General features: G+C 54.5%; 1 protein-coding gene across 2 annotated transcripts; it reads right to left on the bottom strand.

Annotated features, from left to right (window-relative positions):
- Nucleotides 1–10358: 10358 nt before the first annotated feature.
- AGTRAP (angiotensin II receptor associated protein) lies at nucleotides 10359–24866 on the bottom strand. Of its 2 annotated transcripts, none has more exons than XM_068538891.1 (5): nucleotides 24735–24866; nucleotides 17029–17063; nucleotides 14638–14743; nucleotides 13605–13779; nucleotides 10359–12094 (listed from the first exon to the last, which is right to left on the bottom strand). In XM_068538891.1, the coding sequence occupies exons 1-5, from the start codon at nucleotides 24759–24761 to the stop codon at nucleotides 11991–11993; spliced, it is 447 nt and encodes a 148-aa protein (XP_068394992.1). In that variant the 5' UTR covers nucleotides 24762–24866; the 3' UTR covers nucleotides 10359–11990. The 2 variants fall into 2 exon arrangements, with proteins under 2 accessions (XP_068394992.1, XP_068394991.1); XM_068538890.1 differs by lacking the exon at nucleotides 24735–24866 and adding an exon at nucleotides 23583–23613.
- Nucleotides 24867–25764: the final 898 nt, after the last annotated feature.

Genomic DNA, 25764 nt, shown 5'->3' with positions numbered 1-25764 from the left:
GGGCTCCAGGGCAAAGCCAGGGTGGCAGTGACCTTGGTCCACACCACAGCCGGTCCTGTTTGATTAGAGGGACTCTGAGGGGGGAGGATAGGGTGCCCGGCTCCTACCCAGCCACGCCCAGCCCTGGTCCCCACTCCCACGCTTCACCAGCATCCCTGGTTGCCCTGAGGTCCAGCCCCGGCTGTCCTGTTCAGGGCCCCTTGGGGTCTCCTCTCCCCAACCCCTGTACCACCCCTTTCCCTTGTAATTTTCTCGTGTCTTCCGGCACCCACTCCTAACACTGATGACAGATCCCTGTGGACCCTGCTTCCCGAGCAGCCCTGTCAGGTGAGGGCTCTTTCTCTCAGACCTCTAGGCAGGAGTGGGGGCCCTCTTTGCTTCCTGTCATCCCCTCCCAACCATTCTCCCTCTCTCCTCTCTAAAATGCTCTGGTTCTAAGTTCCAGGCAGGCCAGGAAGGAAGTCCTCGTCATTTATTCCTTGACGATTTCAGCTCCCAGCTCACTGTCACTTTCTGCAGCACACACCTAACTTCTGGGTGGTTTCACCCTGCACGTGGACAATCCCTCCAACTCCTGGTCTGCGAGTCCTTGACCTTCTAACCTCCCAACATCCTGTCCTTCACCCAACCTCAGTCACCTGCTCCCAGGGTCCCCCCAGACTTTGTCATCCTCAAAAACTGCACCACCCCATAATTTCAGTTTCAGAGCCCACACCCATCTTTCCAGCTCCCTCCCTCTGGTGCCCCATCCTTCCTTCCATGAGACCGGACCCTCTGCCCCTACTACCCTTCGTCCTCTGACCCACCGTGATGTCTCTCTCCCACCTCCTGCAGTTTAACCATCCGGTGTTATAACCATCCCCTTTGCACACCCCTGGCTCCCTCTCTCTGCCACTCACGCAGCAAAATCACAACATAGGTTAAAGTGACTAAAGGAAACCCTACAACTGCACTGGTGGCCTCGCTCCGAAATTACCACCTTCAATCTCAAGCGGGCCTCCAAGGCTGCTAGAGAATCAGACTCTAGTCCCCTCCTCCCCACCCTCTTAGAAGCTATTTCACACTTTCTCTGCTGTCCTCAAGCCTCTGTTGCCTCTTCTCCTCTCACCCCCTGCAGCAGACCTTGTTCCTGTTTCACCCACCAAAGAGGGCCATCAGAAAAGAATAGCCACAAGTGTCCCCGCTCACCAGCTTCATGCCCATAGCCTCTCCCACCCCCTCCCCCATCCTGTGTGGTCCCACCCCCAGCCTGACCCTCCTCTGTGCTCTGGGGGCCATCCCGTCTCCCCTGCCCAAGGCCAGCACCCAGGGCCACCACTGGCCTCCGAGGTCCCATTCTGTGAATCAGGAAAAGCACCCTCGACCTCCACAGCTGACTCAGCCCCTCACGCCCACTGGGGCACAGAGCTGGGGGGCGGGACACAGGCTATGATGTGTCCGTGCCCTGTCCCTGCTCCCAAAGTCACTTCCCCCATCGTCAACACTTCCCCTTGCCTGACGGATTCATTCCCATCAGCACGTCAACAAGTGGTTATTTTTTTCCATCTTTAAAAACAAAAAGCAAGGGCTTCCCTGGTGGCGCAGTGGTTGGGAATCCACCTGCCAATGCAGGGGACACAGGTTCCCTGTGGAGCAACTAAGCCCGTGCACCACAACTACTGAGCCTGTGCTCTGGAGCCCATGAGCCAAGGCTACTGAGCCCGTGTGCCATGACTACTGAAGCCCATGCACCTAGAGCCCGTGCTCCGCAACAAGAGAGGCCACCGCAACGAGAAGACCGCGCACCGTGGCGAAGAGTGGCCCCCGCTCGCCGCAACTAGTGAAAGCACAGCAACGAAGACCCAATGCAACCAAAAATAAATAATAAATAAATTTAAAAAAAAAAAAAGCAAAACACCAAAAAAACCCCACTCCTCTCTTGAGCCTCCAGGAAGGACTCAGGCCATTTCTCCCCTTCTCATCACCCGCAAATCCCAATTCCTCCCCCACCTCCATCTCTGCTGATCTCAGTGCAGTTGGGCTCCCTTCACCCCAAAGCGCCTTTCCTCCAGGTGACCTCCGCAGTGCCAAGCCCCTGGCACAAGCCTTCGGCTTGTTGCAGGATTTTAGTTCCCCGACCAGGGATCGAACCCGGGCCCTCGGCAGTGAAAGCGCAGAGTCCTGACCACTGGACGACTGGGGAAGTCCCAGCCCTCAGTATTCTCGAGGCAGCAAAGGCGGCAGGGCAGTGATCACTCAGCCTCCTCGGAGCCCCTGCCTCCCTGACTCCAGGCTGCCACCTCTCAGTATCCCTCCCTCCCCCCTGCCTGCGCGCTCTTTCCAGCCTCTTCTGCTGGTTCCTGTTCTCCGCGCTCATCCCTGGGACCCCCACTTCCCTGATGCTCGCACCCCAGGTGACCTCAGCTTCGGATGGTTCTCACGCAGACTCCCATCCCGCTCTTCTCCCAGAAGGGCGGCTCCTTCTGGACATCCTGACTCCTCGCTCCCTCCCATCACGTGCAGTCCATCGGCTAATCCCATCTGTTCCACCTTCCAAAGACACCCAGCATCTGCCCCGGGTCACCACCTCATCCTCACCTCCCTGGGTCAAGCCATCCCCTCCTCTTGCCTCCGAACCGGTCTCCCCTCTTCTGCCCTGTGCCCACATCCGACAGCCTCCTCCCAACAGAGGGCAGAATGGCCCTGTGAACACTGAGATCAAGCTGTGTCCTGACTCACCTCAAACACCCCCAAAGACTCCCCAACCCACTCAATCCTCAACCAAGGCTTCGAAGCCCTTTCTCAGGGACCTTATTAATATGTACAAAGTGACGTCGGAGCACAGCCTCATCTCTTTGATTATGCTTGTCTATGGCTGCACACATGTACCCTCTGGCCTTTAAGAAAGTTGGCTGACCCCTGCTCTATGCTATCTGCTCCCCACCCTTACCTTACCCACCCTCCCCCTCTACTCCCTCCCCTCGCTCTCTCTGCTCTGAACACACTAGCCTCCTCACTGTGCTTCCCAAATGCTGTGCACGTTCCCACCTCAGGGCCTTTGCACTTGCTGTCCCCTCCGCCCAGAACCCTCTCTCCCTCATTCCTTCCAATCCTGCTCAAACTTCACAGGGAGCCCTTCCCTGACCACTCTGCCCACACCCACCCTCACCACGCTCGCCTCTTTTTACCCTGCATGATTTTTCTCCATGACTTATCACCACCTGACAGACTGCAGAAATTAGTGTTTGCTGTTCTCTCTGCAGTGGACTATGTATGAGCCACTGTCTCTTTTCTTCCCTGCTGTATTCACAGCACATAGAATAAAGAGTATGTGGCACACAGTAGGGGCTTATACATTGTGTTAAAGGAGTGACTGGATCGGGCTAAGCATCATGCAGCCTTTAGGAGGCGTCCTGTCATTTAACCTGCACCGCAGCCCTAAGAAGCCCTAAGAAGTAGGCTCCTTGTTTTAGAGATGAGTTTAAAGAGACTACCTGCCCAGCCCAAGGCCTTATAGCCGGTTAGCAGTGGCAGAGGTCTACCCCGGGAGCTATCTCCGCAGCGCATGCTCCTAACCAGGACCGCCCGGAACCCCACCTCTTTCCAAAGGAGATTTGAGACAGCTCAATCCGCAGTGTCCCTTCCTACCCCTAATTCCCTTCATCCCAAGCCTGGGCTCATCGGCCCATCTATCTGCTCCTCAACTCCCACCCCGTCTGCCCCCCGCCACTCCACCCTCATCCTTGTCCAGTTAAGGTGATGAGTCTTTCTCTTCCCACCAGGACTCAGTTTTCTGCCCTCCTGGACCTGCCTTCCCGCTCCTCTGTCTTCCTCTGGTCCACCTTCACCCAGTCGAATTTGAACCTGGAGGGGATTTCAGGCAGGACGGCTAACGATCCAGGCAGGTGGAGGCGGGGTTAGGGGGGCGGGTGGTGCGGGGACATCAAAGATCGCGCCTGCCCAGTGCGGGGCTGCCGCATGGAGGGTGCCCCCTGCGCCTCCACGCGAGCTGAGAACTTGGCGGCGGGGCGGGGGGGGGGGGGTCTGTGCGCATGCGCGCTTGGGGATGCGGGGGCGGGGTGGGGGCCGGGGGTGAGGTTCGCGGTCCTCGGGTTCTGGCCCCACGCGGTGTGCCCGTAGGCAAGGCAGGTGGCCTCGTGCAAACTTCTCCACGTGCAAGACAGAACTCTGCCCGCCTTCGGCTCCCTCCGAAACGGGCTGGACTCCACCCTCCCCACTCCCCTCCGCGCTGTGTCCTTGGCGCAATCATACTTTTCTCCGGGCATTTTCTACCTGCCAAACCTCTTTGCCCATGCTGTTCCCCACCCAGACCTGCCCTGCTCTTTCCTTTACGTTTTCTCTTTTCTAAACAGGGAGAGCACTGGGCCTGGAGTCAGAAGACATGTGATCAGCATCAGTTCCCTTGCCCTGTGGCCTCAGGCAAGTCCCTAAATTCTCTGAACCACAGGCTCCGCCTCTGTAAAAGGGGAGTGGTGACACCTACTGTACTGTCTCATGGGTTTGATGGGAGAATCAGACGTTTAATAAATAAATGCCAAAGAGCCTTTAAACTCTAAAGCAATTCTTGAAGGAGGGGATGATTATTACTTCCTCTTAAGTCCTCTTTTATGTCTAGTAGTACTTTCTGCCTTAGAGTCAAGTCGATCTGATATTAATTTAGCTCTACCAGCTCTATTTCGGTCATTTGCCTGGCTTAACTTTTTCATTGATTTACTTTCAGCCTTCCTGTGTCTGTATATTTTAGGTGTGTCTCTTAAAACACAAAGTGGCTGGAATTTTTTAAAAAGTCGTTTACAAATGTATGATTATGATATATTTATATAACCATCTTATTTTTATGCTCGCTAATGGTCAAACTTCATGTTTTTTTTCTCCTTTCTTGCCTTTTTTTAGAATTGACCAAGGTTTTCTTTTTCATTTTTTTCCCCACCATTGTTTTGGAAATTACACATTTCATTTCTCTTCTTTCAGTAGGCATCCAAGACATTTTAATATGTATATTTAATTTAACAAAGTGTAAAGTTAATCCGGTATTTACCTTCCTTCCAGACAAAAATGGACCTTGTAACACTGTATCTGGTCAGCTCCTCCTGACATAGATTATTATTGTCTTGAACACTAAACCACATGTTTACTATTTCCTTCATGCGTGTCAGATCTTCCTTAAGGAAAAATTTCCTTCTTCCAAAAAAAGGTTCTTATACGTTTCGGTAGGGAAGGTCTGTTGGTGATCATCCCCACTGGCGTTCCTCTGAACATGTATTTCATCCTGAAAGATAACTCATTAGTACACAATTTAGATTGACAGTCATTTTTTTCACCAAAGATACCATTCCTCTGTCTTCTAACTCCTATTGTTTTGTTGAGACATCAGCTGCCAGTATAATTGTGTGAAGGAAAAAATGTTGCCTGCCATACCAGTAAACAAAGGATGCTGCAGCCATCAAGCCACCACATTACAGCTGCCCCCAAAGGTGCGCCCTGAGGAGACTCAGGATGAGAAAGCACATGATATTGGCCCCAGATAGCTGAGGTGCATATCAAAGGAATGATTTCAAGGAGCCCAGACTTTTGCATCTTCCCATACATAGAAAAGCGCTAAATTCATTAACCTGAGATGTCTGCTTTTCTTTAATTTTTGGTAATCTTTTGATGTTCCCAGTACCTGGTCTTTGTTGCAAAAACTCCTTTATATCCTGGTTCCCCCTCACCTCGTCGAAGCAGTCCCTCAGAGCTATCTGAGAGGCTGTGTCCTGAGTTTTAGTTCTCAGTTTTGTCTGTCAAATAAAACATAATTCTCAACTTTTAGGTTGTGCTTTTTTTTTTTCAGTCGGCAATTTTCATTCCGTTTAGGACAATAACTTTTCGTCTAACTGCTTTTGGGATCTTAGTGTTTGTCTTTGGTGTTCTGCTGTTTTCATTCATCTATTCATTCCATGACTTTTATAAAGCACTTACTGGGTGCCAGCACTGTTCTAGGTGCTGAAGATACATCAGTGAGTGAACAAAGTTCCATTATGATGACTGTAAATGTGGCTTTCCTCTTATGTATTCTGTCTGGAGATTGTTTGACTCCCTGGATCTGGGGCTTGGTGTCTTTCTGTTTTGGAAATTCTCCACCGTTATTTCTTTGGATGTTGCCTCTCTCCCACCCTCTCCCTCAGAAACTCTGACTATATTTATATAGGACCTTCTGACTCTATCCTTTGTTTCTTCTCTTATTTTCTGTCTGTTTTTGCTGACTTCTGAGTAATTCCTTCACATCTATCTTCAAGGCTACCGATTCTCTCCTCTGGTGGATCTCTTCTATGAATTAACCTATCCATTGACTTTCTAACTTCAGTCACTGTGTTTTTCATTTGTAGAAGTTCCATTTATTTCCTTTGAAACTCTACCTGGCATCCCAGCCTCCACACTGTCACACTCTGCCTCTAAAATCAATAAGTTTCCATGTGCCCTGTCCAGGTCTCCTCTTCCGGGGCTGTGTCCCCAGCTGCGGAATAAGGAGGATCTAGGGGACCAGTTTTCATATTGTGCTCCAGGGACCCTACCTTAGAGTGGCGGTGGTGATGGGGTGAGGGTGGTGTGCTCTGTCAGACTAGCTCTGTTTCGTATACTGGGTAAGATGTCTTTTGAACAAAGTGTTTGAAATAAAACAGACTTTTCAAATCGCTGGGCTGGGGAGCTGTAAGCTCCCTTCAAGTTCAAATCTGTGATTCTGAGTTTAGATCTCTGATATAATGTTTTGAGCTCTGTCTCCTGACAATTTTTGCAATCTTTTGAAAACTCGTAGGACGCATTCAATAAATGTTTATAGAATTAATAATAAACGAATAGATAAATGGATGGTCAGACATGCTACCCCCAAATACGGCACCTTAGCATATTGAATATTTTAAGCTGAAGGCGTTTCTTAAAAGTTATTAATTAATTACTTTTGGCTGCGTTGGGTCTTCGTTGCTGCACGCGGGCTTTCTCTAGTTGCCGCGAGCGGGGGCTACTCTTCGTTGCGGTGCGCGGGCTTCTCACTGTGGTGGCTTCTCTTGTTGCGGAGCACGGGCTCTAGGTGTGCGGGCTTCAGTAGTTGTGGCACACGGGCTTAGTTGCTCCATGGCATGTGGGATCTTCCCGGACCAGGGCTCGAACCCATGTCCCCTGCATTGGCAGGCGGATTCTTAACCACTGCACCACCAGGGAAGTCCCTGAAGGAGTTTTTGAGAAAACAACAGAAGCAGGAATGTCCCTCTGACCTTCCCCCACCGCCCTGCCCTTCTTCCCTGAAACAGATCATAAAACTCCCATGTGCAAGGAACTCCCCCTGTATCGAGGAAAGAAGACATTCTTATCACCAGAGACAGGGAATTTCTGGCCAAAAAGTCTGTAAAAACAGACCTTGTTAAACCCTTATCTTCCTAGTTACTTCTTTACCATTTACAACCCCAAGCCCAAACATCTTTGTCTTGTCAACTCTTCACAAATTTCTTGTTTTTCTTTGTCTAAAAGCTTCCTGCTCTGGTCACTTCTTTGGGTCTCCATTCTCTTGTATACATAAAAATTCAAAAACTGTGTATGCTTTTCTCCTGTTAATCTCTGTCAGTTTAGGGACTTCCCTGGTGGTCCAGTAGTTAGGACTCTGCACTTTCACTGCCAAGAGCGTGGGTTCGATCCCCCGTCAGGGAACTAAGATCCCGAAAGCGCAGCCAAAAAAAAAAATAATCTGTCCGTTTAATTTTCAGACCCAGCCAGGGACCCTAGCAGGGTTGAGAAAAACTTTTTCCTCCCTACGTTGGTCATCCCTCCCTCTGAATAATTAACACAGGCAATGAGATGTATCATTTATCTAACTGAGGCTCAGTGAAGTTAAGAGACCATCCAGTCTCTCACACCGCCAGTCAGAGGCTGCACTTAGGATTAAAATCAAGACTCGCTGGCTCCAGAGCTGGTTTGGAGAGTTGGAATTTCCAGGCTGATTTGGAGACCGTGAGGACATGCCTGGCGGGCCCCTGCTCTGGTCCAGTTTTGGCCAACGGGAAAAGACACTGACCTTCCCGGGGCAATTCCTCTGGCTCCTCCATCTGGAAGGCTCAGTTTTGTGAAGACAAGGGATACAAGATTTGCAGACAAGATAAGTGACTTTAGCCCTGGCCAGCAGGAGACCAGAGACAAGAGGAATCTGCCTCCTGTGGCTGACAGTTTCTAGAATGTGAGAAAACCCTATAGACTAAAATATGGACTCTTTCCAAATCCCTTTAGAAACTGGCCTTTTAAAGAGAACGTGGGGGAATTCCCTGGCGGTCCAGTGGTTACGACTCGGGGCTTTCACTGCTGTGGGCCCTGGTTTGATCCCTGTGGGGAACTAAGATCCCGCAAGCCACACGGTGCGGCCAAAAAAATAAATAAATAAAAAGAACACGGTAATGAGAATCTCTGGCTGGAAAGCCCCGTTACCTCAAGTGCGGCCCACTGGAGACTTGAGTTCCTGGCCTTGCTCATGCTGAAAACTCAGCTTCTGTGCACCGGGGCCAAGTCAAATCTCGGAGACAGTTTTGGGTGAAGTAGAAAAGAATAGCTTTATTGCTCTGCCAGGCAAAGGGGGCCACACGCATCACTGCCCCAAACCTGACCTCCCTGCCTCCTCTTGGCGAGTGGCAGCTCCAGCCTCCAGTTGCTCGAGCCCCAAACCTTGCAATCTTGATCTCCTCTTTTTCTCCTACATCCAGTCCGTGAGTGAAGCTTGCTGCTCTGCCTTCAAAACAGATCCAAGAGCTGCCATGTTGGGAGAGGTAATCTCCGTCACGTGGCCTTTCCACCCCGCTTGGCCTGGGACACTTCCTCACCAAGAGACAAAGAGCCCACACAGCCTTGCCGAGCTTGGCGCCTGGTGTGGGAGCATCTTTCCCGGTTTCAGGCCCACTGTGTGCTCCTTTGTTCTGCTTAAGCCTGTGTGTCATATGGCACCCGGCCAACCCCACTGCTCTATCTGTCCTCTTCGGGGAGGGAATGGGGTCCTTCCACTGCGCCATGAGAGGGCCGAGCACAGGCAAACTGCCCGCCAGCTGCCGGGAGAGACCCGCTGGCCCCCGGAAGGCCGACGCCACTACTGAAGCCGATCTTGCTGTCTCTTCTCAGCCTGAGTCCAGCGCCATCCATCAGTGCTTGAGCGTCTGTTTTCCTTGGCGCCTCCAATACCAAGCTGCCGTGGGCAGAAGTGCCTGGAGGACTCCCCTGGATTGATAACCAGTGCCACCTCCACCTCTCCATCTAACACTGTCCTTTTAGAATGTAAGTCAGAGACCACGTCCGACTCTGCCCAAAGCCCTCCAGCAGCTCCCATCTCACACTCAACCAAAGTCCTTGAAATGACCTTCTGACCCCTCTGGCCCCTGCTGCCTCCCTGACCTCATTCCTTCTTCCCATCCTCGGCTGCAGCCACTCTGGCCTCCTGACCGTGCCCCCAAACAGACTGGGCAGGCACATGCCTGCTCAGGCCTTCCTCCGAGCTGTGCCCTGCCTAAAACCTCCCGAGCAAAATGGAATCTCCCAGGTACTAGGGGCTTTTTCCCCTCACTGGGGTATCCCCAGCATCTAGAACACTGCCCAGCTCCCATCAACTCTTGACCGCTTGTTGAATGAATGTTAGACACTCTCCCTTATGAGACCTGCTGTGTGGAAAGGGGAAGCCACCCTGGTGGCCCTCACTGTTCCCATGTGCCTCTGATGGCCTCTCCTCGCAGGACGGCCCTTGGCTTCCTGGGGCCACCTTGCCTGCGTGGTCAGGGAGCCAGAGCAGCCTGAAAGCTTAAGTCACTGTCCCCCAACCCTGGAGTAGCTTTGGCAGATGACCAAGAAAGCCCAGCTCCCCTGTTTTGCACCACGTCACACGCTTCCTTTCAGGGTCTGCTCCTGGGGAGCTCCACCTCAGACAGGGGCCTTCCTCTGTCCTCTCCCCAAGGATCCGCTCAACTTGGGGGTCTGGGACTATAAGGAACTGGGGTCTCTGAATATACTCCCCCTCTGCTTGACACAGCCTCTCCTATCTGTACCCCCCACCCCGCCTCTTCCTTCCTTGAGAAATCTGACACGCTCAGGATCCAGATGCAGGAGCGTATACGCTGCAAACCTCCCATGTGCCAGGAACTGGTATAAGCAAGAGAACTGGAACTTGAGTGCCAGCCTCCTCTCCCCTACCCAAGGCCACAACCATGTGCCTGACATGGGTCCTTCTAGTTGATGCTTTTACATCTTACCGCATATACGCCACGAACAATACAGGGTATTGCTGAGAGGTTTTAAAATTCACACTAACGCTCTCATATCACATGTGCCATTCTGCAACCAACGTTCGGGGGGAACCAACATTGATAGAAATAGGCCTGGTTTATTCATTTGAACTGCTGAACAGTATTCCTTAGAATGAACGGACCACGGCTTATCTGTCCGCCCCCGTCTGACTATGAGGCTGTTCCCGGTTTTCCACAGCTGCAGCCACCCAGCATCCCTTGTTCCCAGAGCACAAGTCCCTTCCCTGGAGGCCCCATGTTCCTTCTTTCAGGGCTCTCGCCTCCTGACAGAGGACTCCTAATGCCTGTTCCCCCCGAGAGCAGGACCTGAGTCCACCCCTGTAGCCCCAGGCCCCTGCAGAGCATGTGGCAGGCACTCAGCTTCTTTGGATGGACGGATACAGAAGAATGGGGGGAGGGGGCTGTGCACCAGGCCTTGACCTCTTTGTGCCGGGGAAGAGCCAGGATGGCCTGAAAGAGCCCAGGTACCTGGGGTCCAGTGGTCAATGCCATCCCAGTGGGAGTGGGGTAGGGCCCTGGCCACGGGATCCTTGGAGCTTCTGGACAGGTGTCCCCGTCTGCTCTGAGGCCAAGACACAGGGTCTGAGAGGAGCAGACCGCCCCTGGCCCACTGACCCAACATCATCATGGGCTCCAGGAACAGCCCCGCCGCCAACCTCGCTGTCACGCAGGGAGCCCTCCCGAGGGCCAGGCACCGTACATTTCAGCTGCGTCATCACGCTCTGGGCAGGCATTAGCCCTCCTCCAGCAGACACGGAGGCCTGAGGGCCACACAGTCAGGGGCAGGGCGGGATTCAAACCAATACCTGAGGCATCTGAATTCGGAGAAACGGACACCCATTTGCCGCACTGAACAGTGCCGTCCTCTGCTGGGGCCTCGGCTGGGCCGGAGCCGAGCACAGAGCGGGCCCAGCTGGTCGTGAGCCCCTGCTTCCTCCTGCCACAAGAGAATGGGCACCTAAGGCCTGGTGCCCTGGGGATTCGCCGGGATCTTCCCAGGAATGGCAAGTCCAGGCTCCAGCCCTGATGGGAGATTAAACGTGGCTCAAAACACACTCAGCTACAGGATTCCCTGAATTTTAATGCCATGGCTCTGAGAAGGGCAGCTGGAGGCGGTGGTGGATCTCTGAGGCTGCAGACACCACCAGCCTCCAGTGCCGGGGTCCTGGGCCCCAAGTGACTAGGCAGTGAGAAGCCGGGGGTCCTCACCCCTGCACTCCCGGGGCTGAGCGTGACCAGAAGCGCTCAGAGCTCCTGCGGGAGGGCTTGGCCAACTTCGGGAGAGGCGTGGGGTAGCGGCACCACTGGCTCTTAGAGGCCTGATCCCGCCAGGCTCAGGCAACGGCTCGGCCCAGGGCCTGCACGGAGCAGCTAAGGGTGGAGGTGACAAAAGCGACCACAGTTCCCAGCCTGGCACAAGTGGGACACCTGGAAGGGAGGAGAGGCCTCGAGGAGTTTGGGACAGGTGTGCACAGGGGCTCCTGGCCTCTCAGGGCACTTGATTCAGGGAACCCCTGAGATGGGGAACCGGAGGACACATCCCACATTAGTTCTGAGAAAGGCGGGGGGATGGGAGCGCCCCTAGGATGACATCCAAGGCACCAAGAAGGTGATGCAGCCTCCTCCCACCCCTCCCCGCAGTTCCTCAAACTGGCCCCTAGGCTGGGGCCAGCTGCAGCCGGGCTGGCTTCAGTATCTTTGGGGGACGTGAGCCCTGCTCTCCAGGTCGGCAGGCACTTCTGGAGAGTCAATCGTCTGGTAGGCACTGTGCTCCTGTGAAGGTCCAAGGAAAGCTAGGGGGCGGGGGAGATGGAGGGAAAGAAAAAATGAAGGGTGAGCACTTAGGACATTCCACAAGGCCAAACCAACATCCCCCTATCCCTCGACCAGAAAGGCCAGAGCTGGGCATCCCAACACCCAGGACAGTGACAGTGGCAGCAGCCCCAGGCACCAAGCCTTTAGCACATATTATTCAATCCTCCTGTAACCCTACAGAGCAGGTTTTTTATTGTCCCCACTTTACAGATGAGGAAACTGAGGGTCAAAGAGATAAACTGACTCGCCTGAGATTATAAAGCTTGAAGCAGAGGACACCAGGATTCAAACCTAAGCAGCACGAGCCCAAAGACAGGGCTCTTAGCCATTAGGCCTCAGTGGTTCTCTGAGCAGCGCATGCTCAGGAATCTGGCCAAGGGACGCCCAGCCCTGGGCCCACGGGCTCCCCTCCGGCTCCTCTCCCAGACAGAGCGGATACAGTGTGACTGTGTCCAGAAGGCCCCAGAGCTGGCACAGTGGCAGAGCCCAGAGGGTGCAAGGCAGGCTGCAGGGCTCTCAGTGCCACACCCCTCACTCCCCTCTGCACTCTGCACACCTGTCCTGTGCTCCTGAACGGGCCCCAAGGGCCCTGGGCCTCAGTTTCTTCATCTGTCTAATGGAGGAACGCCACTGGCTCCTCTCCGCCCCCGGGCAGGCCTGGGCAGTGCTGAGGTTGCCCAGGGTGGGCAGCCCCTGGCCATTCCTGCCCTTAGCCCAGCTGCTCTCCCAGCCGGTCAAGGGCCACTCTGGGCCTCTCTTCTCAGAAGTGAAAGGCGGAGGACCACCCCTCTCCTCGCTTCTCTCAGAGAGAGAGAAAGGAGGTGAGAATGTGCGTCAGAGAGGGCAGGGGAAGGGCCACCACGAGAAGGGGTACAGCTCAGAGAGGCCGTGGGAGCGGGCAGCGGGTCTGGGCTGAGGGAAAGCGCCTGCAGTTCAGGGCTGGCTTTGGCCGGGGCCCCCACGGCCTAGGCCAGCACCACCCCTCCCTTGGCCACCCAGACCCCGTATGTGGCAGGAGAGGGGGGTTCCGGCGATGGGGCTGGAGGGAGCTGAGAGGGGAAGCTGGCCCTGCAGGTGCCTACAAGCCTCGGGCCACAGACTGCCCAGAGCTGCCTGGGGCACTGGATCACGCCCCAAGCTGCACCCACGTCTGAGCTGAGAGGGGGACCTGGCACCGCAGCCTGGCGCCAGGGGAAGGTCACACCAGGTGGGAACGGCCGGGGGAACCACGGGGTTCCTGCAGCAGAGACCAGAAACTTGCACACGGTTCAGCCTGACTTCCAGAGCCCACGCCAAGCCCCGCCCTGCACCTCGAGCCCTTCTCTCAGGGGGCAAGGTTGGCTCCCTGGGGCCGGGGCTGGGGGGCGGGCAAGGCGGAGACCGGGGAGAGGTGGGGAGGTGGCAGCGTGCCAGCGCCTGGGCCAGCGAGAGGGGAGTCGGGGAGCCGGCCGGAGGCGCTGGCCTCGCCAACGTGGAGCAAGAGCTCACCCCCGCGCTCCCGGTACATCTGGTAGACGAAGAAGCAGGAGACCGGCTTGAGGAGCGCGCTGACGATGGCCATGCCAGCGCTGAAGCGCTCTGTGTCCGAGAGGCTGGCCCTTGGGTAGAAGATGCTGATGTGGATGATGTCCAGGAAGATGGTGACCACCAAGCCACCCAGAAACTGCAAGACAGGCCGGGCGCAGGGCCCAGGGGTGACCACGTGTCCTCCGGGTTTACGAGCCCGCTGCCCCCCTGTCCCACCCCCTCACTCTCCCACCATATACACCAGACCGGAAGCTCCATTCGTGCCCTACTCTGTCCTTGGGGTTTGCTGGAGAACAGATCGAGCCAGCAGGCAGGACTCTGTGGATGAGATGCCCGACTGGGGGCTGTGAGGCCGCGAGCAGGGGTGCGGGGCCACAGCACCTTCCCCCACCTCCTCTCATCCTGAGGCCACGACGAGGTACAAGACTTGGGTCCAGAGCCTCTGAGATGGAAGGTCCCTCAGAATTCACTTGCTCCATCTTCACCACCAAAGAAATCCCTTCTCAGCCGTCCCAAGAGGCCGGTGCTGGTGCTCACAGCCATCTGGGTCTGAGCGGGTGTCGGGAAGCTCCCCTGTGGGACAGTCCAGCCAGACCGTGTCCACTCCGACCTCACAAGGTGGTGGAGTTCCCTCTTCACAGGCCTCCCGGCCACATCTCTCCCTATTAGGAGGGCCCTAGAGGTGGGTTACTGGCGCGTGCCCCGCTGCCCTCGGGGAAGGGCCAGTCTGGGACACTGGTGGGAGCCCACCCCACGCCCCTCCTGCGGAGAAAATGAGCAGACTCCGGGCTCTCGGAGCCAGGCAGGCAGAGAAGCAGGCCAGACTAGTGAAGGTGCACATGGGCTGCTAGCCTGGGTGGGCTTACTTAGCAGGCTCTAGAAAGTGGGAAATGGGGAAAAAAGAAGGGAGAGGAGATTGGACGAGCCAAGGGGAAGACGGAGCCGGGCCCACGATCACCCTTAAGCCAGTTCTCCCACCACTCCCCCAGCTCACCATACTTATGGCGTCGATGGAGTCCCGCTGCGCGACGGCCCACACGCCCAAGGCCAGGATGGTGAAGTTAGACCACGCGTAGCCGCCCGGGAACACGATGCAGCCCCTGTGGGAGAAGGAGGCACCTGAGTCAAGTCAGGAGGTGGCCGCCCCACAGGTGCCCACCCCTCCCACAGGTCACCTCCTAAGGCTCTCAGGACTCAGGGCCCCTACAAGCAGAGGCCACGTTCTCTGGCCTTGTTCCTTCCCACCCACCGTGCTCCAGAAATGTCAGCACATCCCATCGCTCTGCCTCCCAAACGGATCCAGAATCTGGCCACGTCCCTCCAGGTCCAAACCACCATCCTCTCCTACTAGCCTCTCCCCGCTGGTCTCCGTACTTCCACTCCTGCCCCCTCCTGGCCATTCATAAATAGCAGCCAGTTAGGTAAGTCAGGGGACGTCACTCCTCTGCTAAAAGTTCTCCAACAGTTCTCTTGGAATAAAATTCAGACTCTTGACCATGGCCTATGGGGCCCTGTGGGATCTGGTGACACAGCCCAGCCTATACCTCCCATTCATTGCCTTGCTGTCCCCTCTACCCTGAACACTTGGTCCCTTTTTGTCATTTTAGCCTCACCTCAACTGTTAACTCCGAGACTCCTTCTCTGACTGCCCCATTTCAAGTACCACCTCACCACTTTCTAACACAATGCCCACCCTCTTTTATTTTGTAGGGTATTGCTACTAACCGAACTGTTTACTTGTTTGTCAACTCAAAGAAAATAATAGTTAACCCAGAGCCCTTACTAGTATCTGGCACAGTTATAAGTGCTTTAAATTCGCTCATTTATGTGCAGTTGTCTTAACAACCCCAGTAAGCAGGCACTATTGCTATCCTCATTTTACAGATGAGGAGACAGAGGCACAGAGAGGTCAAGTAACTTGCTGAAGGTCACACAGCTGCTAAGTGGCAGAGCTGGGATTTAAACCCAGGCAGTCTGGCTCAAGAGGCTGTGCTCTTATCCACCGTATTCACTCAGCTTGGATGGCCCCAGCACGCAGTGGAGTGCTTCATAAATTTAAATGGCATTCCCTGAAGTGTACCATACAGAAAACATGTGCAAAGCACTTAAGTGTAGGGCACAACGAGGCTTACTCAGAATACGTAATCTCATTTTTTGGTTCTGAGAAAGCAGGCCTCACCAACTCAAAATCTTGGGGAGCGTGACTGAGAAATCTGGATTTTGACTCTGCTCCTCGAGGTCATTAACCATGATTATCACTGTTCCCATTATTCACACCCGTTAACGTGTGCACTGCACTTCCACAACTGCAAAACGCACACGTGAGCTCAATGGTCTCCAGTCTTGGTTTGGCAGAGAAATCTCCCCAGAAACTCAACAGCTAAAGCAGACGGTAATGACGAAAATCAATCCTGAGGTCCTCAGGCCTCCCTTGTGCAGGCCTGGGCAGTGTCTGGTGAGCAGAGCATTGCCACGCTTCTCCCTCACAGCTCCTGAGTGGCGTGCTTCCTTGTACCCATTTTACAGATGGAAACCAAGGTCCCGAGAAGTGGAGTCACTTGGTCAAGGTGACCTGGCTGGAATATAGCAGAGCCAGGACCTGAACAGGGTCAGTCTGAATCCTGAGTCTGCCGTCTCTGGGCAGGGGGTGTGAAGTGAGAGTGAAGGTCCACCCCTAAGCAAGTGACCTCACCCCTGTGTCATGCGCCTACTTGCTGAGCCGCTGAGCTAACCCCCAGAAGGCGCCCAGCCTGGCAGCTGGCCTCTGGACACCCTCAATAAAGGTTAGCAGTTTTACAGTTTCAGAAGTTACGCTTTCACCTTCCGATGACCTTACAGGACAAGTGGGAGGGTCAGTAATGCTTTCACTTTATAGGTGAGAAAATGACTTAGGGGGTTTAAGTGACTCACCCAAGGTCACAGACACACAGAGCTCTACCTGACATCCACCCCAGCACAGTATAAGAGACCGGCCCCCAGGCTTCAGCACCTCAGACCCCCCCAGATGCGAAGGCCTCGGGGAAGAACCAGAGGGGTGACAAGCCCAAAGGGCTCGGGCGGTGTCTGGAGGAAGGTTGAGCGGTTGGTACTGCCCTGGGCTGTTGCCTCCCTGAGGATGAGGGCTCGAAGCTCCTAGGGCAGTGATGGCAAAGGCCTCTGGGTACTGCCTGCCCCTCTGACATCCTTGGAACGTGGGGAGCTTGCTGATGCCGCTCTTGACAAAGGTGCTATTTAGTCTCGGAACGGGCTGGGAGACGTGGACAAGGTCCACGAGACGCATGGCTGCAGACCCAGGACACACATGGACGAGACCCCAGGGAGACACGCGGACCCAGATCCTGGGAGACAGGTGGACACAGAACAGGACACGGAGAGAGTCACTCACCAGATTGTCAGCAGCCAGTGAAGCAGGAGGATCGCCTGTGGCACACAAAAGACAGGGAGTGGGTGGAGAAGAGATCTGTGAATGTGACCACCGCGGTGGCAGGGGGCTGGGCAAGAAAGCTTTTGGAGCCAGAAAACACCGGAAGCCCCCGCCTAGCACCTAGGAGGGGTTCAGCAGTGTCTGTTGAAATGAAATACCACCAACAGTGATAGAAGGAGGAAGGGCACAAGCCAGGCGATGCTGCCACGTCACCCCTCCCCACTCCCTCGGGGCAGCTGACACCTACAGCCCTGCCTGCTTCCAAAGGCTGGAGGCTCCTTTGGGGAACCTGGGAATCTGCTCTGGAATCAGAGGCGCCTCAGTGGGAAATGGGGGTGGGGGGGAGCTCAAATGAGGCTGATTTCTTAGGACACTGGGGCTGGGGTGCCGTGTGGGGACGGGGGGATGCCGGGTACGTCCAGGGAATAGGAGAGCAGCCCGGTGGCAGAAGACCAGAGGGGAGAGGTGGGCCTTGAGGGCCTTGGCAAGGCGCATGGATTTCATCCCAAGTGCACTGAGGGATGTCACCAGAAGCTTTTCTGCAGGAAGGTAACACGCTATGATTTGTTAAGAAAAGAAATCCCCCTGGCTTTTTTCTAGAGTCCTGCGCTATCCCACCCTTTTTATTGTCCCATATGTCCTTCAAAGACAGTCCTCTTTACTGGAACTGGTCTCTACTCCTGGTCATCAAAAGGGCCCTGATTGCAAAGCAAGTAAAGAAGGAAGGAACAGATGCTATGGGGAGGACAGGGCAGCTGCCAGCTAGAGCTTCCAAAGAAGCAGGGAACTCGGAGCCGGTGCTAAAGGGGACGCAGGGACCAGCCAGGCAAAGGAGAGGGAGAGCGGGGTGTTCCGGAGTGGACACCAGAAGCACAGGCAGGGACGCAGGACCCAGAGCCCCAAGGAGGGGGAGGGCTGGGCCAGGGGTGGCGCTGAGGCTGCGGGAGGCCAGGAGCCCCAAGTCGGGAGCCTCAGTGGGGCCTGGTGGTCGGCGGGGGCCCTTGAGGGGCTTTGCTCCCGGCACGGAGCGGTCAAGTTGGGAGGGGGGAAGCCAAGAGCCTGGGGCAGGGACGGCATGCTGGGCCCAGAGAGCAAGGGCGGACGGAAGGATTGCCGTGGTTTCTGGTCTGGTGCAAGGGGGTAAGGAGAGGGAGCCACCTGCAACAAGGAACTCTGGCTGCATTTCTAGAAGAGTTACTATTTATGGCACACCTGTGATGTGCCAGGCCCTGGGCCCAGCGCCCCACATGACCTTCTCTGGGCCTCATAACAGCTTCTGGAGCAGATACTAGAATCGTTCCCATTTTACAGTCAAGAAAACTAGGCTCAGAGGTAAATTAAGTTGATCACGATTGCACTGATGGCAAAACTCAAATTAAATTGTAAGTCTGACTCCAGAACCAGGGCTCCTCGCCTTCACGCTGGATGCATGGCCTTCAGCGGAGAGGAGCTATTTCGGCTTGAGACAGACATAGACGTTTTCCACATGGGGAGCAGGTGACATCCGGGGAAGACGCCCGGGATACCCCACCTTCACCCCCAGTGCTCAGTGAAGTGAACAAAGCTCAGAGTATGGTCCACAGCCCCCAGAGAATCCCTCCTCCGGCTACAGAGGACTAGAACAATTCTGTAAGGACGATTGCACCTGACTTTACACAGGTCTTGAGACTCCGAAAAAGTTGAGTCTACATGACAGAAGGCTAGCTCTGGAAGGAATCTTTGCCATCACCTTCCCTCATTTATTACCGAGTGCCTCCCACACATCAGGCAGAATTCTGAGATTTTTGTGCATAGGAATGCATTTCATCCTTACAATCCTGAGGTACAATTTCCCCCATTTTACAGTTGAGAAAACTGAGGCTCAGAGGTAAGTAGCTTGCCCCAGGTTGCACAGCAGAGCCACGTTTCAAACCTGACTTAGCCAGGTGTTGTCCGACCCAGGGCCTGGGCAGATGTGCCCTCCCGTTACAAAGATGGGGAAACTGAGGCAGAGGAGGCCTAGCCTTCTGAGGGTTTCTTTTCCCAGGGGCTGAAGAGGAGGGATCACACAGCGCTAAGTTTCTGAAACATGTACAGTTTAAGCCGGCATCGCTGGCACCTGCTTGGCCTCCACCCTGGGGATTCAAAGGCGAGCTAGGCAGGTGCAGCACTGGGCCGCCCTCCCAGACCTGACACCTGGGGTGGGCGGGACACTGTGCACCAGACAATCACCTTAGGAGTGTGGATTCCCAATGAGACAGCCTGCCGTGAAGGAAGTTACAGCAAAGGAAAAGGAACCTCAATCTGCAGCAAGGGAGAGGTGCTTAGGAGGCTTCTCTGAGGGATGAAGGGGGTGAGCCAGGGTTAACCAGGGGCAGAGGGGAAAGAAGAGCATTTCAAGCAGAAGGGACAGCACCTGCAAAGGCTGTGTGGCAGAAGGGAGCATGGAACATTCTGGAAACGGAAAAGAAGCCAATGTGGCTGGAGTGGAAGAGGAGAGTGGAGAGGAGGGACGGGAAGCTGGGGGTGGGGCAGGGCCAGGCCTGGAGGGTGTGGGGCGAAATTCTGATCTTTATCTTAAGAGCAAAACACTGTCCCCCTCTGTCTAACAGGAAACCCTGCCCACAGAGGGGAAGGACCTGCCAGAGGCCATGACACGTGGCCAGCCACGGTGGTCCTGGTGTCGGGTTTTTAACTAAGACAAGACACCAAGGAAGGAGCCACAGGGGAGGCAGCTCACATCACTACTCCCGAAAATCAACACCAAATCCATCCCTCCCTTGACTTCTATTTCAGAAACGGTCTTCATTTCCAAGTGCTCTGGTCCCCACCTCTAGGCTGTGCACACTGCAGGTCTTTAATAAAGGGGTGCTCTTGGCCTGCAGAGCCCAGCTTTATCATGGTAAGAGGAAAGGCTGAGACCCAGGGAAGCCTGTGGGGAAACCATTCTGTTTAACCTGCGGGATAGTTTTTCCTGGAGCCAGAAAAGCTTGTAATATGGAGTGAGCACCTGCTAAGGTCCAAAACTAGGCCCTCTCTTTTGGGCAGAACAGAGTATAATCTGGAAAGCCTGCAGATCTTTAGCAGACACACATCCCCTCGGTGTGACATCACTTTTGTTTTCTAAAATATTTAGGAAACGTAGCATTAGTGGATCACTTCTCTTCAGCCCTGGGAAAAGAAACCCACAAAGACTAAGCCTCCTCTGCCTCAGTTTCCCCACCTTTGTAATGGGAGGGCACATCCACCCAGGCCCAGAGGGGTCTAATGTGCAGGAAAGCTCCAACACGAAACCCAGCCAAGATTCTAAAAAAGAGTGGATATGTGTATATGTATAACTGATTCACTTTGCTGTACACCTGAAACTAACACAACACTGTAAATCAACTATATGCCAATAAAAATAAAGAAAAGAAAAAGAAACCCAGCCAAACTGGCTCTGCCCTTCCTGACAGCCCTCATCTCAGCACAAAAGAACTGTCTGCTGGCTCTGGGGGAGGTTTCTGGTAACCAAGGGGATACTGGGGATTCCCAGGTACTGTCACAGAAGAATGAGGGAGGGAGGGGCCTGAGAATGTGCCTGGGCAGCCTGACCGTTCCGACTGGGCAAGAGGAAACAGAGACTTGAGCTCCTGGACTCCTCCTATAGACTCGGCCCGGGGGGGGGGGGGGGGGGGGGGGGCTGCCCCGCCCTTTCCCAGCCAGTGTCCGATGTGTCAGAAGACTGGAGGACGGGGAGGGCCAATGGGCCAAGGCAGCAAGGGGTCGTAGGATGCTGGACTGGGGGCAGGAGACCTGGGTTCTGGTTCAGGGGCCACGTCCCCCTGTGTCTGAGCCCCGGGTTCCTACCCTGTGAAATGGAGGCAGCACCCATCACCCACGTGTCCCATGGGGGTGCCTCAACCGCAGAGACAGGCATCTGACGGTCATTGGATGTACCTGTTTACTAACCGGAAGCGCTGTGTGCAACAGGCATCCAGAAACAGCGTCAACAACATCAACCCCTGCTACTGATGAAGACCTGCCTGTCACGTGTCTACACTACCCTGAACACTCGGCCCATGTCATCCTTGCCACGGTCTGGCGTAGAGTTTTACTCTTGCTTTACTTATGACGAAACTGAGGCTAAGAGAGATTAAGTAAATTGGCCCAAACGGTAATGCTTATAAACAAGAGAGCCCAGATGCAAATCTCAGCATCGGTCTATCTGGTCTGAGTTTTCCTGCTAATAGAAATGTGATGCTACACCACCTCCTGGACCACTAGATCCTCCTCTTATCACCCTAGAAGGTAGGGCCTAATTTTATGCTCTTTTTATGGTGAGGAAACTGATACTCAGAGAGGTTTAGAAATCTGCTCCAGGTCACACAGCTAGTAAGCAGCAAAGTCTGGCTTTGGACAGAAGTCTGTCTGGCCCCAAAGCCTGTGCTCTATCCACTGTGCTACAGGGTCAGGATCTGGAAGAGCAAGGGAAGGGTGGATGGAAATGAGGAGGTTTGACCTTGAGAAGGGAAGGCTAAGGGGGAAACTGAAGGGTCCTGCGGACCAGGAGTTAGACCCTTCGTTTGCCACTAGAGGGCCCACAGGGGTGGGGGTGGGACTTCCCAGATGGGTGGTAGACAGACCTGAGGTCACCATACACTTCTGGGTTTTTTCAGCTTGCAGGATTGAACCTGTGCCCTGGGCAGTGAAAGCGCTGAGTCCTAACCGCTGGACCGCCAGGGAATTCCCAGGGAAAATATATTCTCTATATTAATCTGTATGGAGGGAATTCCCTGGCGGCCCAGTGGTTAGGACTCTGCACTTTCACTGCCGAGGGCGCAGGTTCAATCCCTGGTCAGGGAACTAAGATCCCACAAACCGCACGGCACGGCCAAAAAAACCCAAAAACAAACAAAAACAAAAACAAAAACACCCAGAATATATTTTCCTGGTCCTGTGCAAACACTCGGTGGTCTGTTGCGTGAGGCAGCAAGATCCCCGAGGACCCCTGAGGGCTGAGGCTAGGGGACAGCACTCAGGGCTGCTGGAGAGCAGAGGCAGAGGTGGGCAGTGGTTAATGGTGTGGGCACTGCAGCCAAGTATGTGGATTGGACCCCAGCTCCGTGACTTAGAGCTCTGTGACCCTGGGCCAGTCACCTGAGCTCTCAGAACTGCTGCTTGCTCTTCTGTAAAGTGGGACAATAATGCTTCACGGGGGTGTTGCGTGGCTACAGAGAGGTGGAGGGATGTGCGAAACATTCAATGCAATGCCTGCCAGGTAGTCAGCCCCCGAGACGTGGCCATCCTCATTACTATTATACAGTTCTTAACCCTCATGCTACACTACCCCCTGCACCCTCCTCCTCATGCTACACTACCCCCTGCACCTTGGGCCTTTCTCCCAAGACATCACGAACCCAAGCCCAGTGCCTTTGAAGCTTGTCACAGTGACATTCCTCCAGCTCAGGACTTGCCTCACGGGTGGGGCTGGGTTAGCGACTGCCCAGAGGGCCTGGGCAGTTGCTTCTGCTCACCTGGCACCACTGCCCACTCCAGCTGGGCTGGGCACAAGCAGGCATTGAGCCAATGCCCAAGGAATGTGTGAAATGAGGGAGGGGGTAGTGCAGGGCCACAGGGGTGCATTTCCCCAGCTCCCAAGGGGCTCTGGTCTCAGAACACCCCACTCAGACGGCGGTGAACAAGGATCAACAGCTCTCTCCACAGGGTGGCCAGGTTTAACAACAAAAACACAGAGCACCCAGTTAACTTTTAATTTCAGATAATGAATAATTTGCTAGAATGTCCCAAACATTGCCTGGGATATACTTATACTAAAAAATTATTCATTGTTGATCTGAAATTCAAATTCAACTGGATGTCCTGTATGTTACCTAGCAACCTTAGCTGCTCAGGCCCTCCCAGCACTTAGCTGTCTCTGACTGGTATCAGCTAAGACCCTTGGAGATATGATGTTTTATTTCCCAAGTCAAGGGAAGGACCAGACATTTCATTCCGGGCACCCAAAGCCAGCACAGCTCACATCTGGGGTCGTGTGTGGCCTGTCCCACCCATGAAGTTGCTCAAAAAAAAGCCCCAAACAGACTAAGCCCTCCCCGTGGACAGAAAATTTCAAGGCAGAAGTCAGTCCTAACTAATTGGTGGCCAGGAAAGGACACAGCTTTGAAGTCTGACCCTGATGGGTTCAAATCCTGCCTCTGCTACTAAATCTCTGTGGGACCTCGGCAAGTTACTTACCTGGTCTGAGCTGAAGTTTGCTCATCTGTAAAAATCTCAGAAGGTTGATGTGATTAAATAAATAACCTGGCACACCACAGATGGCCCCAAAATGCGGGCTCTCTCCCCTCTCAATTCCTGCGGCTCTGTCCCTCATTTCATTCCTTCTTAGCAATTATTTTAGGCAAATCTCTAATTACAGAAAAGGCGGTCAACATTAACCCCACATGGGCTGGAACAGGCTGAGTATTGACACCAACAAACCTCAGTTGCCCTCATGTAAATTTCTTCCCAGCTAAACCTTCAATCCAAGTCCATACCCTCGTTCCAGCCATCTCTCCCTCTAGCCGTTGACTGAAAGCTTCGGGGAGGTTTGCTGAAGCAAGTATTAAGGAAAGTATCAAGGGACGTCTTCCCATGTGAAGTCACAGCACAGACGATGTCTAATAATCCAAATATGGATAATGTATCGTTCTGTAGTCATCTATCTCTGAGATTCCTTCAGTACCAGACACCACGGGTGCTAAATTCTTTTGTCATGCGTGAGTAAAAGGGCATTCTTGGATACAGTCTCAAAGGAAACTGCACTGAGACCCAAAATGGCAGGTTTGGGCCAAGGTTCATACCTTCCTGACCAAAGCTAAAGGCTTCAGCCTCTCAGTGGCAAACAGAGCCAAGAAGCACTGGGCTGGTGGGGCGGGGAGGAAAAAAAAGAACAGCCGCTGGCATCCTGACAGCTGAGGACACGGCTCAGGAAATGAAGACACCCCAGGAAGCTCCAGTGTTTCCCTAAATGCGCAAAGTTGGCGTTTTCTGCTTTTAAGTAACTTCTATTGGTGTCTGTGTTGCTTACGAAATAAAGACGTTGAATTTATAAACTTGGAAAAACCACTCGTCCGGGATCACAGCTTGATCTGCCAACAAAGGAGGCTACCAGGTTGGTGTTGGGGGTGCAGGTGAAAGGTTTAGCCCCTCTCTCGGTGGAGGGGAGGTGTGCCGCCTGTAAGCCCCCCCTCGGGCTCTCGGTGGGCCCTTCCCCTCCCCCCCACCCCGCGCCTTCCGCTTTCTCCAGGGGAATTCTGCGCGCGCAGGCCAAGGCGAGCCTCTGGGGCCCGGCGCTCCCAGCTGGACCGGTCTGACTCTGGGAAGAGGGGGCCCCTTCCCTCCCTTTCCTCCTCCAGTTTCCTCTCGGTCTTTCCTGCTGGCCTTCTGTACCCCTCTCCTTGCTATGGTCTATCCACCCACCTCCTTCTCACCTGGGCTCTGTACGTTCTCTTTCTCCCTACCACCCCTCTTTCCCCAAACTCTCGGTCCTCTCACCTCTAAATTCCTACTTTAAAAGCGCAAACGCCCAACACTCTCGGAGAGACCCGCCCCGCGCCCGCCCGCCAGCCCGCCAGCCCGCCAGCCCGCCAGCCCGCCAGCGGCTGGGCCACCCCCGCCCCGCCCCGCCCCGCCCCGCCTATCGCCACCTTCAGGTTCACGGCGGGCAGCTCCATCACGACCAAGCCGGAGGGAATCTGCGCGACAACCGCGGGGGCTCCTGGTCTACGAACTCGGGAAACAAACTTGCCCGGCTCCGCCCCGCCCGCGGCCCCAGCTCCAACCCCCGCACCCCGGGGAGTGGGGGAAGGGGACGTGAGTTGGGTCACGTGACTGTTGCCCGGTTGCTAGGCGACGGCGTCCGGCTGCTCGCGCCTTAGTCCCGCCACTGCCCAGGTAGTTCCCGGCACGGCTGGAGAACATCCAGATTTGCGTCGCAAAGGGCACAATATCTCGCCGAGTTGAAGTCCCTGCAGGTGGGCTGATGGGACCACCTGCAGCCAGGAGAGCTTGGGGGAACGTCCAGGTACAAACTGCAGATGCGGCAACAGCTGGTGTCTCATCCCAGAGGGCACCCTCTCTCCTCCCTCCTTCTCCAGTGAAAGTGGAGACAGTTACGGACGTCAGACGATCCTTGTGAGGATAAATGAACTAATTCATGTTGAAGGAAAAATGATTCTGACACTTGCTAAAATGGTAAGGAAAACTTATTCAAGACTATTGGGGCAGGGGTAACACAATAGGGGAGGGAGAGATCAAGCCCAACTCGGAGTACCCCAAGGACAAGTAGGGGTTTATAGGCAAGCAGCAGAGTGAAGGGTCAGTGGATGGCAAAAGTATGACTAAGAGGAAACATCAAGGATAGGGTGATTCTTGCTAGCCTGACCTAACAGGATTCTTGCTATCAAGGGTCGGAGGGATTCTTGCTAAACTGACTTAGCAGGATTCTTGCTGAAACTGGCCTATGCAGGATGCAGAAGGCTGGGCTGAGGCCTCGTCAAGAAGAGGGCTCAGAGGAGCCTAACTACAGTTTGGTTAAAGATACAGTCTTTGTCCGGGCTTCCCTGGTGGTCCAGTAGGTAAGACTCTGTGCTCCCGGTGCAGGGGGCTGGGGTTTGATCCCATGTCAGGGAACTAGATCCCGCAGGCATGCCGCAACTAAGAAGTACTCATGCAGCT

Source organism: Eschrichtius robustus, chromosome 3 (assembly GCF_028021215.1).
Source record: "Eschrichtius robustus isolate mEscRob2 chromosome 3, mEscRob2.pri, whole genome shotgun sequence".
NCBI classification, from domain to species: domain Eukaryota; kingdom Metazoa; phylum Chordata; class Mammalia; order Artiodactyla; family Eschrichtiidae; genus Eschrichtius; species Eschrichtius robustus.
The sequence above is the reverse complement of the archived record's forward strand: the minus strand, read 5'-3'. Positions and strand labels throughout refer to the sequence as shown.

Coding starts and splice junctions, on each gene's coding strand:
- AGTRAP (XM_068538891.1), bottom strand. CDS start 24,761: ATGGAGCTGCCCGCCGTGAACCTGAAG. Junction 14,744..17,028: donor CACTGGCTGCTGACAATCTG/GTGAGTGACTCT, acceptor CTTCTCCCACAG/GGGCTGCATCGTGTTCCCGG. Junction 12,095..13,604: donor GATGTACCGGGAGCGCGGGG/GTGAGCTCTTGC, acceptor CCCGCCCCCTAG/CTTTCCTTGGACCTTCACAG.